General features: G+C 47.9%; 1 protein-coding gene across 1 annotated transcript; it reads right to left on the bottom strand.

Annotated features, from left to right (window-relative positions):
* Nucleotides 1–753: 753 nt before the first annotated feature.
* LOC116956895 (tripartite motif-containing protein 14-like) lies at nt 754–18,886 on the bottom strand. The gene is made up of 6 exons (XM_032978763.2): nt 18,798–18,886; nt 13,625–13,732; nt 8,862–8,975; nt 7,415–7,494; nt 4,389–4,707; nt 754–3,083 (listed from the first exon to the last, which is right to left on the bottom strand). The coding sequence occupies exons 4-6, from the start codon at nt 7,484–7,486 to the stop codon at nt 2,554–2,556; spliced, it is 921 nt and encodes a 306-aa protein (XP_032834654.2). The 5' UTR covers nt 7,487–7,494; nt 8,862–8,975; nt 13,625–13,732; nt 18,798–18,886; the 3' UTR covers nt 754–2,553.
* Between the last annotated feature and the right edge of the window lie 284 nt (nt 18,887–19,170).

Genomic DNA, 19,170 nt, shown 5'->3' with positions numbered 1-19,170 from the left:
TTCACCTGATGAAGGCCGCTTGTGTTGTGGCCGAAACGTCGTGAGAATATTATTGTGTTATTTTATTTTATCAATTTATTATTTTATTCTCATTCTACGTGACTTTACCGAAAGAACCAAAGAAGATGAATCATTGCAGTCACGAAAGCTTTAAATCGAAATTTAACAGATGGCTAATTTGGGGTGAAAATTGAAAATATTTTTTATGTTTTACATGAACTGTAAGTTACTCAATTCAAGCTACTAATAGCTACCTCTTAAAATGACAAAATCCGCTGGGGACTTTTCATCTAATGTAAATTATTACTTAGCTCAAGGCTGTAAAGTGCGGTCGCGGTAGGCAGCATGCGTTCAGCGGGGTCCAGACTTGGGCCCTTGGTCACGTGACCATTCAGAGGCGGGGCCAACCATTAAAAAAAAAATCGGTCGCCATGTTTAAGCTCTGTGATTACGCGTTAATCCAGCCGAGTACCAACCCTGGAAACAACAAATGTGAGTAATCTTCTTTGGTTCTTTCGGTAAAGTCACGTAGAATGAGAATAAAATAATAAAATAACACAATAATATGGTGAGAATATTATTGTTATTTTATTTTATCAATTTATTATTTTATTCTCATTCTACGTGACTTTACCGAAAGAACCAAAGAAGATGAATCATTGCAGTCACGAAAGCTTTAAATCGAAATGTGAGTAAATCATGTTGCGACTTCCCCGTAGGCGACCGACAAAAAAAGTCCAAACGCCAAGTGCATTAAAGGCGAAAATTTTTATTACATTTTGAAAAGCTTTGCAGATTGTATCCTTTATTTGAATCGGGAGCTGAACCGCAGGCATATTTAAAAAAAAAACGTGATAAGTGCTTTGGCTCCTTCTGCGCAAAAGGCCGACGCTGTGTAGCATATCAAGTCGTGGAAAAAAAATACACGACAAAATGCTCCATCCAACAAATCTATAGACTAAATTTAACAATGATTCAATGTAAATTGGAAAATAGCTAATCGTAGAAGGCGAATTGGAATTATTTTACATTTAGGGAAACATCTACAATAAATGTGGTTGTCTCGTGGTGTGCATGGGTTTTCTTGCTGACCTGGACATCCTCCCTCCTGCTCTCCCCTACTCCCTCTCTCTCCCTCCTCCTCCCTCCTCCAGTCGAAATAAAGATTTTTTTTAACTGGGTAGTGTTAGTCTATGGGCAGTGTTGGATCTATATGGCTAGTGTTAGTCTATGGGCGTTGTTGAATCTATATCGGTATTGGTAGTCTATGGGCGGTGTTGAAACTATATGGGTAGTGTTAGTCTATGGGCAGTGTTGAATTTATATGGGTAGTGTTAGTCTATGGGCAGTGTTTAATCTATATGGGTAGTGTTAGTGTATGGGCGATGTTGAATCTATATGGGTAGTGTTAGTCTATGGGCAGTGTTGAATCTATATGGGTAGCGTTAGTCTATGGGCGGTGTTGAATCTATATGGGTAGTGTTAGTCTATGGGCAGTGATTGCCGAGTCTGTACATGCGACCGAACGTCCGGCGGTATAACTGGTACGGGAGCAATTGTTCGACCTGTAGCTGCGGAGTGCTGGGCCCACCTGCGTGTGGACATGTCCCGACTCTCAGCAACAGCTCCCTCTGCTCTGAGGTTAACGGAGCAGCCGGGTAGCCGGCTCAAGGAAACTGCCAAGAATTCCCCCACGAGTGACACTACCAAGTACGTCTTCATGCCACATTGCCAGTTGCGCGGGTTGACAAGGAGCGCACAGGCAGTTTTTTCACCAGCCAGCTGTGACGAGTGTGCTACGCAAGCCCTGGAAGTGAACTGGCGCTAAAAAACAAAAAATACAGACCACTGATGAAGAGGCGCACATATTGCCTGAGGTTACAAATAGCGGGCAACAACGTTGAATTGGTAAAATCGTTCACATATCTCGGCTGCACTATTCAACGAGATAGAGCTTAAAAGGCGAATCTCAATTGCACGCAAGTGCATGAAAGAGCTCGACAGACACATCTGGCGCTCCAGTGTCACGACAGCAACAAATATTCGACTTACACAATGCATCCCGTACAACTGTAAAGGCTCAGAGATGTGGTCGATGACGGCGTCCCTGAGCAGGGAAGCTGGATGCCTTCGACCAGTGGGTGCCTGTGATGGACACTCCGCGTCCACTTCAGTGAACGCATCGCCAATGCTGGGGTCCGCCTTCGCACGGGATACCCGGCAGTGCATGAAACGGTCAGAGCCAGAAGACTTCAGGCTCTTCAGACACGCTGCCAGGGCGGACGCATCGATGTAGCATGCCAGGGCCCTGAGCGAGATCACCGACGGACCACTGCTGGACTTGAGGCGCACCCTGGGCAGACCCCGGCTGACGTGGACACGCACGATCGAGGCCGATCTTCGACACCACGGCCTTGGCTCGCGTTCAGCGTGGCGGCTGGCGCGGGATAATATTGTGCTGTGGCAGCTCGTGGGGACTGCTATGCCCCGAGAGGCATGCACAGGATGATGATGGGGCTTGGGGTGAGGGGGATGGGGAAAGGTTGTCTACGTCTAACGCAAGTCGATGCTCTTCACCGATCCGTCGTGCAGGTGGACCGCGAAACACAGGGGCCTGGCGAAATTGGCGTGGAAAGAGTGGAACAGCCGCCTGGGCTCGGCGATGTAGAACGCCACGATGCCCTCGTCGCAGTTCACGTAGACGCCCACCCTCCGCGGAGCCTCGTGCACCACGTGGCACACCGCCATCCTCCCGTGCATCGCGATGCACCTGGTGCCATCCTTGCGCAGCGCCCACGAGTCGCGGTTGCATCCCAACGCGCAGCCGAGCTCCGCCCCCTTCCGCGAGATTGTCTCGTAGGCCACGCCCACCCGGCAGTCCCAGGAATTGCTCACGTCCACCTCCCAGTAGTGCTGACCCGTCGAGAAATGGTTGGAGCACAGCGCCTGGTGCCAGTGGTCGAACCTGCCTTCGTGCGCTTGGCACGGTTGAGCCTCTTCCGTCTTCGTCGCCATCTTCAGGTCTTCGGAGATCAAGAGGTTTGGATGTGCGGTGCTTTTGTTGAACGTTATTGAGCAGCCATCTGTCAGTATAGACACATTAATTGTTTGTTAGATCGTTTTCTCTTCACGCGTGTGTTATATATATATGTGTGTGTGTGTAAGGCAGACTTCGCTTAGCGTGAAACTGTGTGAAGCTGATTCGTTATAGCACTATTTTGTCATTGATATAATGTTTTACGAACCAAAAAAATAATAATCGAATCATCATAAAAAGCTAATACGAGTGAGAACACGCAGTGGCAGCACTGGTCGAGCAAACGTTCCCGCCCCCCATCATTCGCTTGGCCAATGAGAGAGCGGCGCACTCTTGTCAACCAAACAGATCTTTCCTCACTCCCCCACCACAATTCGTTGATGAAAATTCGTGGTCACGATAATTTTTTTTTAAATATATTAAAATCTATTTTTCTTTCCTTTTCAACAATAGCCAGGGCAACGACTCACGAGACCAGGGTGGAAGCGTCTCAGGCTGAGCTCTACCTCAACCAAACCTCACCACCGACACTTGGATCGAGGGCATCGCCAAGACCCCGACTGTGGGCAGCTGAGCAGATCACCCAACCTCGTCTACCCTCCCCTAAGCCTTCTGGGAGCAGGAATGGGGTAGCATGCGCCCATGGGTGGGTGCAGTACATAATACTTACTGGTGTTACAATTAATTTATAATTTAGCTTCTGAAAAAACTTTCACCATCCGTATTGTAATTAGCACCATTACCGATACCGACCAAACGAAGCGATTGTATAATGCTCACAACAAAAGTGATAACACCATCGAGAACCTATCCCATGTGTACACAATTGTACAGTGAGCCCCTGTTAGCGCCGATTCCATTAGCGCTCGGTCATTCACTCACTCACTCACAACTCTCCAGAATTATGACGAATGAATTGAATGAATGGAGGTGTTAATGATTGATAGCCGTATCATGAAACTATGAAGAGGGAAGAGAAACTGTGCTGGTCATAAGGGGGAGATTAAGGGGAGGGTGGGGGTGTCGGGTGAGCGAGGGGTGACAATCAGTGTGAGTTTTGAGTGCGGAGCGAAAAAGTCATTGAGTGAAGGTGACCGCTTAATGTGGCCGGGGCGACGGGGGGTGGGGGGGAGTTTGTTCCATTGAAGGGGGGCGGCCAAGAAGAGAAAGAGAGAGCGAAAGCGTGGATTGAGCGTTAGGAGAAAAAGACAGGCAGCAAAGATTGAGGACGTAGAGAGGGAGCGAGAATGCGATGCGCGGAGAGCTGGCAAGATACAGGCGGGGCAAGACCACGGAGGGATGTGTTGACCCCCACCACCAACGCGGGTCAACTCAGCGCAGCTTTACGCACATCGAGAGGCGAGCGCTTGCATGGCCGACGCCTGCTCCCTCATGATGCCGGAGAACATGTCCAGGAGCTTCTGCGCACTCGCCTCCCCTCTCTCCACGACGGTCTGCAGGATGTAGTCAGTGCGCCGCCACACGTTGGACTGCGCGGCCGCCACATCGCGGGCTTCTTCCGCGATGATGCCCTGGCTGCACAGCCTCTCGGTGAACAGCTGAGGACGCAGGTCGACGCACTCCCGGAGCTGTGGCAGGTTTTCCGCCATCGCTTTCCACACCGCCGCCTCGCTCGCGTCGATCTTGCCCTCGATGATTTCCTTAACGTTCTTCAGTGTTTCGAGTTCGCACCGCAGCATTAGCACGGTGGGGGGGGGGGGGGGGTGGGGGGGTGGGTCAGACAGCATTCAATAATAGTTCAAGGTAGTGTATAGGCATCGCACATTGATTCTGAAAATAACCGCAACTTCTTACTCTGCTGCAGTAATCGGAAAAAAATCTCGCACAAACCACGACACGCAACAACCAGAATACAAAGACAAGAGATCCCCCGTACAGCCAGAACGGACTCTTGCGGTAAGTGCTGTTAGCGAGTAGCACTTATGAAGGCCACACTGTGGCAACACAAGGCGATTTGAGAGGCCAGCACCACGCCCGGCCGCCTTTGTTTCATGGTTGGCGATGCTTATTACACACTGCACCAGGTACTCATTTGAGGCCGTGTCAACCTCGAGGGGAGGCCCGGGACCGATTCAGATGCTCGCTAAACACTGCTGTTGGCATGCACCTGCAGTGCTAATACCCACGTGATCCGGGGGTACAAATACCCACGGGATCCCAAGTTACAGTTAAGATGACGTCACGAAGGAAAGGAAAGAGAAGGCCGGGGGCGTGAGAGAGGGAGGGAGGGAACGCCAAGGGAGGGGAGCGGTGACGTCACTCTATGAGGTGGGGCGATCGGGGGGGGGGGTTCCTGGTGGGATCCGGTGCGGAGTGGTCCGCGCGCAGCGTGAGCTCGTGCGATGAATAAAGAAGCGTGTGTCATCCTTATCTTCGTCTGGTGAGCTCATTAAACATGTATCAATATGCCGCATTGGCGATATGATAACTACCTCGCCGAATCTGACGCCTTATGTATATTTCGGAATCTGCATCTCTCTATCCCCCTGCGGTCGTGTGGCGTTTTTTCTCCGGGTCCCGTGTTTTTTTTTCTCCCCTCCACATTCAGAAGCAACGTGACCACACGTTTAGAGAGTTTGACGACTGCTATGAATTTCCACTTCGTTCGAGCTGCTATCATTTGTGATCGCCAAGGTCGCTTCTGCAAAAAAATTGCTATTACATAACAGCTCAGTAGTGGGGCCCTACACCAGGTGAAATACAACATAGATTTAGTTTAGTTTAATGCCAAGAAAATATAGAAAGTTGATCACGTAGGATTTCGCAACCAATGTTATCCATAATTAAGGTTTTTGGGTTATATATGAATGTGCCGTTAAACCGGCCACCACCCAACACAGCCACTTAGTAAGGTTTATGACGTACACAAAACATGCAAATTCGTTACTAGTTCAGCACACCGGTGTGTTGGAGAGTAAACCCACTACAATATTGACAATTCGAGTAGCATGACGTTTCACCAGTAATTACAACAACAACCAGCATCATTAGGCGACGGCCAGACTTGCGGAGAAATCCATCTCTTGTTTTGGTCTTAAATAGAGCAGGGCATGATGTTGTCACTTGTGAGCCAATCAGGTGCGAAGGCCAGAGAGGGGGGATGGTGAATTATGTAAATGTAGTAGTGGATTTACTCTCCAACACACAACCGCTTCGGGCTGAACTAGTATACAACACTATACACTACACTATGCACTACATTAATATACACTACACTATTATACACTACAACATACTCTACACTATAATTGTAAATGTAGTAGTGGATTTACTCTCCAACACACAACCGCTTCGGGTTGAACTAGTATACAACACTATACACTACACTATGCACTACATTAATATACACTACACTATTATACACTACAACATACTCTACACTATAATTGTAAATGTAGTAGTGGGTTTACTCTCCCAACACACAACCGGTTCGTGCTGAACTAATATACAACACTATACACTACACTATACACTACACTACTATACACTACACTACTATACACTACACTATATTCTACACTATAATTGTAAATGTTAGAGTTGGTTTACTCTCCCAACACACAACCACGTTGTGTTTACGTGAGAAACCCTCCTTACCGATTGTCCATGCCGGGTGGTGGTGGCGGGTTTCACGACGCACACAACACATTTATATTTACGCTACCTAACCCAACAAAAAAACTTCTATTGTGGATAAACATAGACGCCTGTCTGAAGTTTGTGTTTCTTAACGGTGGCTAACGTGCATCCTATTTGTAGTGTTCTTAACGGAGGCGCACACTTTGACTTAGAGGCAACACGTTTATTACACAGCCCCAAAAGGGCTAACTACATAAACTTACACACACTAACTCGACCCCAACAGGGTAACACCACCTAGGCTCAACGGGGTAACTACATAACCGAGTCAGTCAGTATCATGCTGGCTGACCCACGTTGCCGATCGAAGACCGAAGATCGAAGAGACGTAGCGCCGAGGGCTGAGTCCAGAGAACACCCAAGAACGCTCTCGGCACTGCCCCTTTGTGCCCCTGAGCGTGGCATCTCTCCGCCCTGGGCCACGCCCCCTTGTGCATCTTTGTCAGAAGGATCTGAAGCCAGTATCACGCGTCCCTCAAGCCCCCCTTTTGGGCCCCCTTTCTACCCCGTGCCGGTCACGTGCCCTCTCGGGTTCACCCTTACGGCCACATCCTCACGAGCCCCTCTCCCTGCCCGTCAACGGGGCCATACCCTCTAGGGACCGCTTCCCTGCCGTACCTACTCCTATGCCAGAGGCACAAGACGCGGAGTTACCGGCTGGTGACCATAGATGGCGCACACGTCATGGAGTCTCTATTAAAACGTCTCCATATATACCCCAGAGGGAAATTCCTTCTTCAGCGGTGGATCTTTTGGCAAAATCTCTTCACATTGCACTTCCATATCCATCGGTCTCCCTGTTTGGTGGGGGGGGGAAGGGTAAAAAATAAATAATAAATACACCTTAATTTGTAATTTATTTCTTCCAAAAGGCTATCATCTATTGTGGTGTTTGGACATCTTAACACATCGCCTGATTTGTTACTGCAACAAAGGAAAAAAAAACCTGTTTTTATTTTTCCATTATTTATTTTTGAGTGTTTTAAATGTTATTTACCGTGTGAAATTGGTTTAAACAATGACACAATAAAACCAAAAAATAAACACCCTATTTGAACAAAAGTTAACGCGCTTGCTGTACCGTGCTTACCACACTAATCTCGAAGACTCACGGGGGGGGTGATGTGTACACACGTGTGCAGTACTTTCATTGTTGTGTATGATGTAACGTATGTAATATGTGTCGCTGTGGCGAATCTCGGTACAGGACTTGCATCTTTGTCCACAAATGATTCAGCCGGTGTTTGCGGACCAGAGAGACCATCAAAGCCACCCAGAGTATTCTCGTGCGCTTCATTGAACTTGCAGACTATGTCGATTTACATAATTGCAGGTTCTGGCGTTTAAACGTAATGATATTGAATCTCCATGGATTAAATTATTTTCTATAATTTAGAATTTGCGTTTTTTTATTTCATAAAAAAGCTATTGGCAAAACAAATCAGTTTGTTGTTTATGGCCCACCGTGTATATCAATACCTAAGTGTTTTAAACATATACCATTATTCATAGGCAAAGAGCTATGTGTGTACGTTCAACTTATTTTGTACTATCGTACGTAGCCAACCATGGCTAATTGGAGGTGCAGTGTTGAGTCTATGGGCAGTGTTGATTCTATTTGGGTAGTGTTAGTCTATGGGCAGTGTTGAATCTATATGGGCAGTGTTAGTCCATGGGCAGTATGTACGTATGTTGAACCTTTTTCGCACCGTACATAGCCAACCGTGGCGAATCCGAGGTGTAGTGTTGAGCCTATGGGCAGTGTTGAATATATATGGGTTGTGTTAGTCTATGGGCAATGTTGAATCTATATGGGTAGTGTTAGTCTATGGGCAGTATGTACGTATGTTGAACCTTTTTCACACCATACGTAGCCAACCGTGGCTAATCGGAGGTGCAGTTTTGAGCCTATGGGCAGTGTTGAATGTATATGGGTTGTGTTAGTCTATGGGCAATGTTGAATCTATATGGGCAGTGTTAGTCTATTGGCAATGTTGAATCTATATGGGCAGTGTTAGTCTATGGGCAGTATGTTTGTATGTGTATGTTGAACTTCTTTCGCACCACCGTACGTAGCCAACTATGTGCCAATCAGAGGTGCAGTGTCGGGTCGTGAAACGGTCACGGATGACGAAATGGCAAATCGGTATTGGGCCCCACTTACGTCGTTTGTGTTGCTGGTCTCGCCGCTTGCGATAGCAACAGAAGGCGGCAAGCGACGCCAGGACGATAACCACGGTCCCGCCACCGACGGCCCAGAAAATCCAACCGTTCACTCCTAAAAAAGACATTCAAACAGAACACAGAAGTGATAACGTCCCTCTCTCTCCCACTCCTTCCGTCCCGTGTAGCCTCTAACTGACAGTGAGGGGCAAGTGCTGTTAGTAGAGAGTAACAGCACCCTGTAAAGGTCGGTACTGTGGCACACACAGAGAGGGTGGGCGGCCAACACCACACCCGGCCGCTTTTGTCTATATTATACACTACAATACACTACACTACTATACACTACTATACACTACACTACTATACACTACACTATACACTACACGACTATACACTACACTACTATACACTACACTATACACTACACTACTGTATACTATACTACTATACACTACACACTACTATACACCACACTATACACTACACTAGTATACTCTACACTACTATACACTACACTATACACTACACTACTATACACTGCACTACTATACACTACACTATACACTACACTACTATACACTACACTATACACTACAATGTATACTACACTACTATACACTACATCACTACACTACACAATACACTACAATGTATACTACACTACTATGCACTACACTACTATACACTATACTAATATACACTGCACTATACACTACACTGTATACTATACACTACACTACTATACACTAAACTACAATACACTACTACACACAACAATATACACTACACTACTATACACTACACTACTATACACTACACTACTAAACACGACACTGCTATTCACTACACTACTATACACTCCACTATACACTACACTACTATACACTATACACTACACTATACACTACACTACTATACACTACACTACTATACACTACACTACTATACACTAAACTACTATACACTCCACTTTACACTACTATACACTACTGTACACTACACTACTATGCACTACACTACTATACACTCCACTTTACACTACTATACACTACACTACTATACACTACACTACTATACACTACACTACTATACACTCCACTTTACACTACTATACACTACTGTACACTACACTACTATACACTCCACTATACACTACACTACTATACACTACACTACTATACACTACACTACTATACACTCCACTATACACTACACTACTATACACTACACTACTATACACTACACTACTATACACTACACTACTATACACTCCACTATACACTACTATACACTACACTATACACTACACTACTATACACTACACTACTATACACTACACTACTATACACTACTATACACTCCACTATACACTACACTACTATACACTACACTGCTATATACTCCACTATACACAACACTACTATACACTACACTATACACTACACTACTATACACTATACTACTACACTACACTACTATACACTACACTACTATACACTACACTACTATACACTACACTATACACTACACTACTATACACTCCACTACTATACACTATACACTACACTATACTATACACTACTATACACTACACTACTATACACTACACTACTATACACTAAACTACTATACACTCCACTTTACACTACTATACACTACTGTACACTACTATTCACTACACTACTATACACTCCACTTTACACTACTATACACTACACTACTATACACTACACTACTATACACTCCACTTTACACTACTATACACTACTGTACACTACACTACTATACACTCCACTATACACTACACTACTATACACTACACTACTATACACTCCACTATACACTACTATACACTACACTACTATACACTACACTACTATACACTCCACTATACACTACACTACTATACACTACACTATACACTACACTACTATACACTACACTACTATACACTACACTGCTATATACTCCACTATACACTACACTACTATACACTACACTATACACTACACTACTATACACTGCTCTACTATACACTACACTACTATACACTACACTATACACTACACTACTATACACTACTGTACACTACACTACACTACTATACACTCCACTGTACACTACATTACTATACACTACTATACACTCCACTATACGCTACACTACTATACACTACTGTACACTACACTACTATACACTCCACTATACACTGCACTACTATACACTCCACTTTACACTACATTACTATACACTACTATACACTCCACTATACACTACACTACCACACACTACACTATTAAACACTATTGGTAACTCATTTTAGGCTGAGTCGACCAAGGAGATGGCCCAGGACTGGTTTAAACAATCGCTATCGCTGGTGTTGGCCATGAGTGGGAATCAATCTCAGGTCTCTGCTGGGTCCGTAGCGTAGCGCTGACCGCTACGCTACCGCATGACGTCGATTCTAAAGGCGGAGACAAAAAACTAGTAGGACCCCCCCCCCCGACCAGCAATCGTTACTCGATCACGGGGGCGGAGGGATAGGGGGAGAGACACACAAATGTACAGCAGGAGTCGTCAATCAGTGTCGTGGCCGAACCCGCGACCGTTCGCCCGCATGCCAGGTGAGAAAGATATCACCGGAGAACCGTGACCCACAATCTGCTGTCCTTCTCCTGCAATGCGGCGGTAGTGGTCGCGTTCCCCCGAAGAACGCCGCGTTATCGTGAAAGATTGCACCGTGAGGTACAACGGTGAATGACGAACCACTTGAAGCGCAGTCCGCCGTTTATCGAGTGTGATGATGGCGCAACGCGGAGCCGGAGTGAAGTTCGAGGCTCGCGGTGGGTGGCGTCTACTAGAAGCATCCAGCAGCATCCCAGCGGCTCGTGTGATGATGGCAACGAGGATGATGATGATGATGACGACGCTGTTTATGACGACGTTGATCATGATGATGACGACGATGATGACGATGATGATGATCATACTTGATTTGAAGCTTTTGTGACCGCAGGAATTACTCTTTCGTTCTTTCGGTAAAGTCAATTAGAAATAAAAATAAATTTCATATTAATTGAAGAAAATATATTAAATATTATTTAATGTATTTTCTTTCTACGTGACTTTACTGAAAGAACCAAAGAGATGATGATCATGACGATAATGATGATCCCGATGATGACGACGACGATGATGATGACGACGCCGCCGCCGAGTCAGCCAAACTACAAACCACCGCATGTTCCTCACTTGGACTGCGACGCGGTTTCGTTCACTCGATCGCGTTACATTTCTTCAATTTCGCGTCGCACGTTAAGACAACAAGAAAAAAAAAACGTGTTCCTTCACACAGGGACCCTTCTACTTACGAACATTCGACTTTCAGAGATGCGAACAAACCTGGTCCGTTATGTCCAGTTGGCCATGCGGACCGAGGGTCGTAAGTTCAACTGCCGTGCAATAGATGCCGATGGTGGAATCTACATCTGCAAAACGTGAAGAACCAGTGGCATCTACATCTGCAGAACATGAAGAACCAGTGGCATCTACATCTGCAAAACATGAAGAACCAGTGGCATCTACATCTGCAGAACGTGAAGAAGCAGTGGCATCTACATCTGCAGAACATGAAGAACCAGTGGCATCTACATCTGCAAAACATGAAGAACCAGTGGCATCTACATCTGCAGAACATGAAGAACCAGTGGCATCTATATCTGCAGAACGTGAAGAACCAGTGGCATCTACATCTGCAAACATGAAGAACCAGTGGCATCTATATCTGCAGAACGTGAAGAACCAGTGGCATCTACATCTGTAGAACGTGAAGAACCAGTTGCATCTACATCTGCAGAACATGAAGACGCAGTGGCATCTACATCTGCAGAACGTGAAGAACCAGTGGCATATACATATACAGAACATGAAGAAGCAGTGGCATCTACATCTGCAAAACATGAAGAACCAGTGGCATCTACCTCTGCAGAACGTGAAGAAGCAGTGGCATCTACATCTGCAGAACATGAAGAACCAGTGGCATCTATATCTGCACAACGTGAAGAACCAGTGGCATCTACATCTGCAAACATGAAGAACCAGTGGCATCTATATCTGCAGAACGTGAAGAACCAGTGTCATCTACATCTGCAAAACATGAAGAACATAGTGGCTTCTACATCTGCAGAACATGAAGAAGCAGTGGCATCTACATCTGCAGAACGTGAAGAAGCAGTGGCATCTACATCTGCAGAACATGAAGAAGCAGTGGCATACACATATACAGAACATGAAGAAGCAGTGGCATCTACATCTGCAGGAGATTATATGTTTAAAGCCCTTCCCCGTGTTTAGTGTACATACGGTTACAATGCGTTTGGAATCGACAGGAGTAAATGTGGACTTACGAACAAAATCGACTTACAAAAACAGAAATCTGGAACCTAACTCGTTCGTAAGTAGAGGAGTCTCTGTATAGTGTAGTGTGTCTAGTAGTGTAGTGTTTATAGTAGCGTTGCAGTATATGATGCAGTGTAAGAGTGTATCATGTAGAGTAGTGCTTTAGATGCCATACAACACGTTAGGAATGGACGGGAGTGAAGTTGCACTTACGAACTGATCTCCGGAAGCCAACTCGATTGTAAGTAAGAGCAGCCCCTGGCAGACATTCTACGCATTGTGTATCATCCAAAAGTCCGCGCCATTAAAAAAAAACACCAGGGCGACGTGCACCCGGAGGGACGGAATCATTACGCCTCTGACCTGTGCCTTGCTGGCTGCAGGGCCGGTCGGGTTCGAGGCGACCGTATCCCTCCTTGCAGCGGCAAACAGTGGCGGTCTCTGTCGTGCATTCGCTCACAACGTCTTCGTCTACACGGCGGTGAGGTGGGGGGGGAGGGGAGAGACCACATGGACAGCCATCCCCAACCTTTCCCGTGTGCTGTTGGGGCAAGTGGCTGTTTCTAGCGAGTGGCTGTTCATAACGAGTGGCTGTTCTGGGCAAGTGGCAGTTCATAGAGAGTGGCTGTTCATAGCGAGTGGCTGTTCTGGGCAAGTGGCAGTTCATAGAGAGTGGCTGTTCTGGGCAAGTGGCAGTTCATAGCGAGTGGCTGTTCATAGTGATTGGCTGTTCTGGGCAAGTGGCTGTTCTGGGCAAGTGGCTGTTCATAGCGAGTGGCAGTCATAGCGAGTGGCTGTTCATAGCGAGTGGCTGTTCATAGCGAGTGGCTGTTCATAGCGAGTGGCTGATCATAGCGAGTGGCTGTTCTGGGCAAGTGGCTGTTCTGGGCAAGTGGCTGTTCATAAGGAGTGGCTGTTCGTAGCGAGTTGCTGTTCATAGCGAGTGGCTGTTCATAGCGAGTGGCTGTTCATAGCGAGTGGCTGTTCTGGGCAAGTGGCTGTTCATAGCGAGTGGCTGTTCATAGCGAGTGGCTGTTAGTAGCGAGTGGCTGTTCTGGGCAAGTGGCTGTTCATAGCGAGCGGCTGATCATAGCGAGTGGCTGTTCTGGGCAAGTGGCTGTTCTGGGCAAGTGGCTGTTCATAGCGAGCGGCTGTTCATAAGGAGTGGCTGTTCGTAGCGAGTGGCTGTTCATAGCGAGTGGCTGTTCATAGCGAGTGGCTGTTCTGGGCAAGTGGCTGTTCATAGCGAGTGGCTGTTAGTAGCGAGTGGTTGTTCATAGCGAGTGGCTGTTCATAGCGAGTGGCTGTTCTGGGCAAGTGGCTGTTCATAGCGAGTGGCTGTTCTGGGCAAGTGGCTGTTCATAGCGAGTGGCTGTTAGTAGCGAGTGGCTGTTCTGGGCAAGTGGCTGTTCATAGCGAGTGGCTGTTCATAGCGAGTGGCAGTCATAGCGAGTGGCTGTTCTGGGCAAGTGGCTGTTCATAGCGAGTGGCTGTTCTGGGCAAGTGGCTGTTCTGGGCAAGTGGCTGTTCATAGCGAGTGGCTGTTCATAGCAAGTGGCTGTTCATAGCGAGTGGCTGTTCATAGCGAGTGGCTGTTCATAAGGAGTGGCTGTTCGTAGCGAGTGGCTGTTCATAGCGAGTGGCTGTTCATAGCGAGTGGCTGTTCTGGGCAAGTGGCTGTTCATAGCGAGTGGCTGTTCTGGGCAAGTGGCTGTTCTGGGCAAGTGGTTGTTCATAGCGAGTGGCTGTTCATAGCGAGTGGCAGTTTATAGCGAGTGGCTGTTCTGGGCAAGTGGCTGTTCATAGCGAGTGGTTGTTCATAGCGAGTGGCTGTTCATAGCGAGTGGCAGTTTATAGCGAGTGGCTGTTCTGGGCAAGTGGCTGTTCATAGCGAGTGGCTGTTAGTAGCGAGTGGCTGTTCTGGGCAAGTGACTGTTCATAGCGAGTGGCTGTTCATAGCGAGTGGCAGTTTATAGCGAGTGGCTGTTCTGGGCAAGTGGCTGTTCATAGCGAGTGGTTGTTCATAGCGAGTGGCTGTTCATAGCGAGTGGCAGTTTATAGCGAGTGGCTGTTCTGGGCAAGTGACTGTTCATAGCGAGTGGCTGTTCATAGCGAGTGGCTGTTCTGGGCAAGTGGCAGTTCATAGAGAGTGGCTGTTCTGGGCAAGTGGCAGTTCATAGCGAGTGGCTGTTCATAGTGATTGGCTGTTCTGGGCAAGTGGCTGTTCTGGGCAAGTGGCTGTTCATAGCGAGTGGCAGTCATAGCAAGTGGCTGTTCATAGCGAGTGGCTGTTCATAGCGAGTGGCTGTTCATAGCGAGTGGCTGATCATAGCGAGTGGCTGTTCTGGGCAAGTGGCTGTTCTGGGCAAGTGGCTGTTCATAAGGAGTGGCTGTTCGTAGCGAGTTGCTGTTCATAGCGAGTGGCTGTTCATAGCGAGTGGCTGTTCATAGCGAGTGGCAGTCATAGCGAGTGGCTGTTCGTAGCGAGTTGCTGTTCATAGCGAGTGGCTGTTCATAGCGAGTGGCTGTTCATAGCGAGTGGCTGTTCTGGGCAAGTGGCTGTTCATAGCGAGTGGCTGTTCATAGCGAGTGGCTGTTAGTAGCGAGTGGCTGTTCTGGGCAAGTGGCTGTTCATAGCGAGCGGCTGATCATAGCGAGTGGCTGTTCTGGGCAAGTGGCTGTTCATAGCGAGCGGCTGTTCATAAGGAGTGGCTGTTCGTAGCGAGTGGCTGTTCATAGCGAGTGGCTGTTCATAGCGAGTGGCTGTTCTGGGCAAGTGGCTGTTCATAGCGAGTGGCTGTTAGTAGCGAGTGGTTGTTCATAGCGAGTGGCTGTTCATAGCGAGTGGCTGTTCTGGGCAAGTGGCTGTTCATAGCGAGTGGCTGTTAGTAGCGAGTGGTTGTTCATAGCGAGTGGCTGTTCATAGCGAGTGGCTGTTCTGGGCAAGTGGCTGTTCATAGCGAGTGGCTGTTCTGGGCAAGTGGCTGTTAGTAGCGAGTGGCTGTTCTGGGCAAGTGACTGTTCATAGCGAGTGGCTGTTCATAGCGAGTGGCAGTCATAGCGAGTGGCTGTTCTGGGCAAGTGGCTGTTCATAGCGAGTGGCTGTTCTGGGCAAGTGGCTGTTCTGGGCAAGTGGCTGTTCTGGGCAAGTGGCTGTTCTGGGCAAGTGGCTGTTCATAGCGAGTGGCTGTTCATAGCGAGTGGCTGTTCTGGGCAAGTGGCTGTTCATAGCGAGTGGCTGTTCTGGGCAAGTGGCTGTTCTGGGCAAGTGGCTGTTCATAGCGAGTGGCATTCATAGCAAGTGGCTGTTCATAGCGAGTGGCTGTTCTGGGCAAGTGGCTGTTCATAGCGAGTGGCTGTTCATAGCGAGTGGCTGTTCTGGGCAAGTGGCTGTTCTGGGCAAGTGGCTGTTCATAGCGAGTGGCTGTTCATAGCGAGTGGCTGTTCTGGGCAAGTGGCTGTTCATAGCGAGCGGCTGTTCATAAGGAGTGGCTGTTCGTAGCGAGTGGCTGTTCATAGCGAGTGGCTGTTCATAGCGAGTGGCTGTTCTGGGCAAGTGGCTGTTCTGGGCAAGTGGCTGTTCATAGCGAGTGGTTGTTCATAGCGAGTGGCTGTTCATAGCGAGTGGCAGTTTATAGCGAGTGGCTGTTCTGGGCAAGTGGCTGTTCATAGCGAGTGGCTGTTAGTAGCGAGTGACTGTTCATAGCGAGTGGCTGTTCTGGGTAAGTGGCTGTTCATAGCGAGTGGCTGTTCATAGCGAGTGGCTGTTCTGGGCAAGTGGCTGTTCATAGCGAGCGGCTGTTCATAAGGAGTGGCTGTTCGTAGCGAGTGGCTGTTCATAGCGAGTGGCTGTTCTGGGCAAGTGGCTGTTCATAGCGAGCGGCTGTTCATAAGGAGTGGCTGTTCGTAGCGAGTGGCTGTTCATAGCGAGTGGCTGTTCATAGCGAGTGGCTGTTAGTAGCGAGTGGCTGTTCATAGCGAGTGGCCACGCCTATGACGGCTGTCACCAGTTTGTGTTGGAGAGTCAAATCTATTTGTAAATGTTGTGGTGGGGTTCACTTTACAAAACACATCAACCGGTTTCGTGCTGCACCAGCAACGAATTGGCACCACGTTTTGTTTACGTGACACAAAACTCCTTACTGATTTGCCTTTTCGGGTGGTGGCGGGTTTAATGACACATTATATTCACGTGATCTAATCCAAAATACCTTCAATTACGGATACCATTGGCCACCAAGGCCTCCTACTGAGTGTTAAACTCAAATACATTATCTGTGCAAGAATGGCCAACTCTTATTTTAGTTCTATTTTTTTCCCAATGGCCCTTCTCCCGTCTTCTTGAACTCACTCGTCGTTAACTATTTTCTGCCCTTTTCTCACTCATGAAGCGCCCTGACAACCATTGTTCGAGGGCGCTTCATGAGTTTAAATCATTATTATTATTATTACTACTACCAGCGGCATTCGAGTGCAAAGGGCATTTTGTGGGGAGGCCGTGGTGTCGTAGGGGTTAGCGCTACATTGCGAACCCGGCAGAGACCCTAGTTCCATTCCCACTCACGGCCACCAACCCCACTGACGATTACCTGAATCCGTCCTCGGGCCTCTCCTAGGTCGACTCAGCCTTAAAATTAGTTACACGGTGTGGTGTGGAGTAAACGTCGCCACTGGGGAGACAAAGGCGGCCGGGCGTCGTGATGGCCACCCACCCCCTCGTGTGCCACAGTGCCGGTAAGCCTTCATAGACGCTTCTACTCGCTACTAACAGCACTTGCCCAAACAGCCCTGTTAGAGGCTCCCCGGGTGACCTTTATCCGTGTTTTTTGTAACACCACTTGCCCCAACAGTCTGTAAAGGCTATATGGGGAATCTGTGTCTGTGAGTGCTGTAGGTGTGTCTGTGTGTGTGTGTCTGTGTGTGTGTCTGTGGCTGTGTGTCTGTGGCTATGTGTCTGTGTGTATGTGTGTCTGTGTGTGTATCTGTGTGTGTCTTTGTGTGTGTAGGTGTGTCTGTGTGTGTGAGTGCTGTAGATGTGTGTGTGTCTGTGTGTGTCTTTGTGTGTGTATGTCTGTCTGTGTGTGTGTGAGTGCTGTAGGTGTGTGTGTGTATCTGTGTGTCTGTGTGTGTCTTTGTGTGTGTATGTCTGTCTGTCTGTGTGTGAGTGCTGTAGGTGTGTGTGTCTGTGTGTCTGTGTGGGGAGTGGTAGTGTAGTGGTTCGCGCACCGCGCTATGAACCCGGCGAACCGGCTTCGATTCCCGCTCACGGCAAACACCGGTGACGAATATCTGAACCGGTCCTGGGCCTCCCCTAGGTCGACTCAGCCTCAAATGAGTACCTGGTGTAGCGGTGTGTAGTAAACATCGCCAGCACTGGGGAGACAAAGGCGGCCGGGCGTGGTGCTTGACCACCCACCCCCTCGTGTGCCGTGCCGGCATTCATAGGCGCTGCTACTCGCTAACAGCACTTGCCCCAACAGTCTGTTAGAGGCTACACGTGGGGTGGGGAGGGGGGGTTGTGGTGGAATTTTGTTACCTGGCAAGCAAAGCGCACAGCAGACGCCGGCCGCCGACTTGTACCGGCCCTGAGCTTGGCACTCCTCCTGTGCGCTCCACACGATGAAGGTTCAACGAGTTAACGACACAACAGTGTGGGGTGCGGGGTTGGTGTTGGGAGCAGTGGCCCAACGGTTAGCGCTACACTTCAACACGCAGGCTTTCGCGACCAATGTTATTCATAATAAAGGTTTTTGGGGTTAGATCGCGTTATTTATAAATGCGTCGCAACCCTCCATCACCCGAAACGGCCAATCAGTAAAGAGTGTCACGATGACAAAAGACAAAATAGTTCACTACTTTAGCCCACCGGTGTATTGAAGAGTGAATCCACAACATTTACAATTTTTGAG

Source organism: Petromyzon marinus, chromosome 68 (assembly GCF_048934315.1).
Source record: "Petromyzon marinus isolate PM22_M1 ecotype Great Lakes invasive population chromosome 68, UKy_Petmar_22M1.pri1.0, whole genome shotgun sequence".
Classification (NCBI taxonomy): domain Eukaryota; kingdom Metazoa; phylum Chordata; class Hyperoartia; order Petromyzontiformes; family Petromyzontidae; genus Petromyzon; species Petromyzon marinus.
Note: the sequence above shows the minus strand (reverse complement) of the source record. Positions and strands in the feature narration are given on the sequence as shown.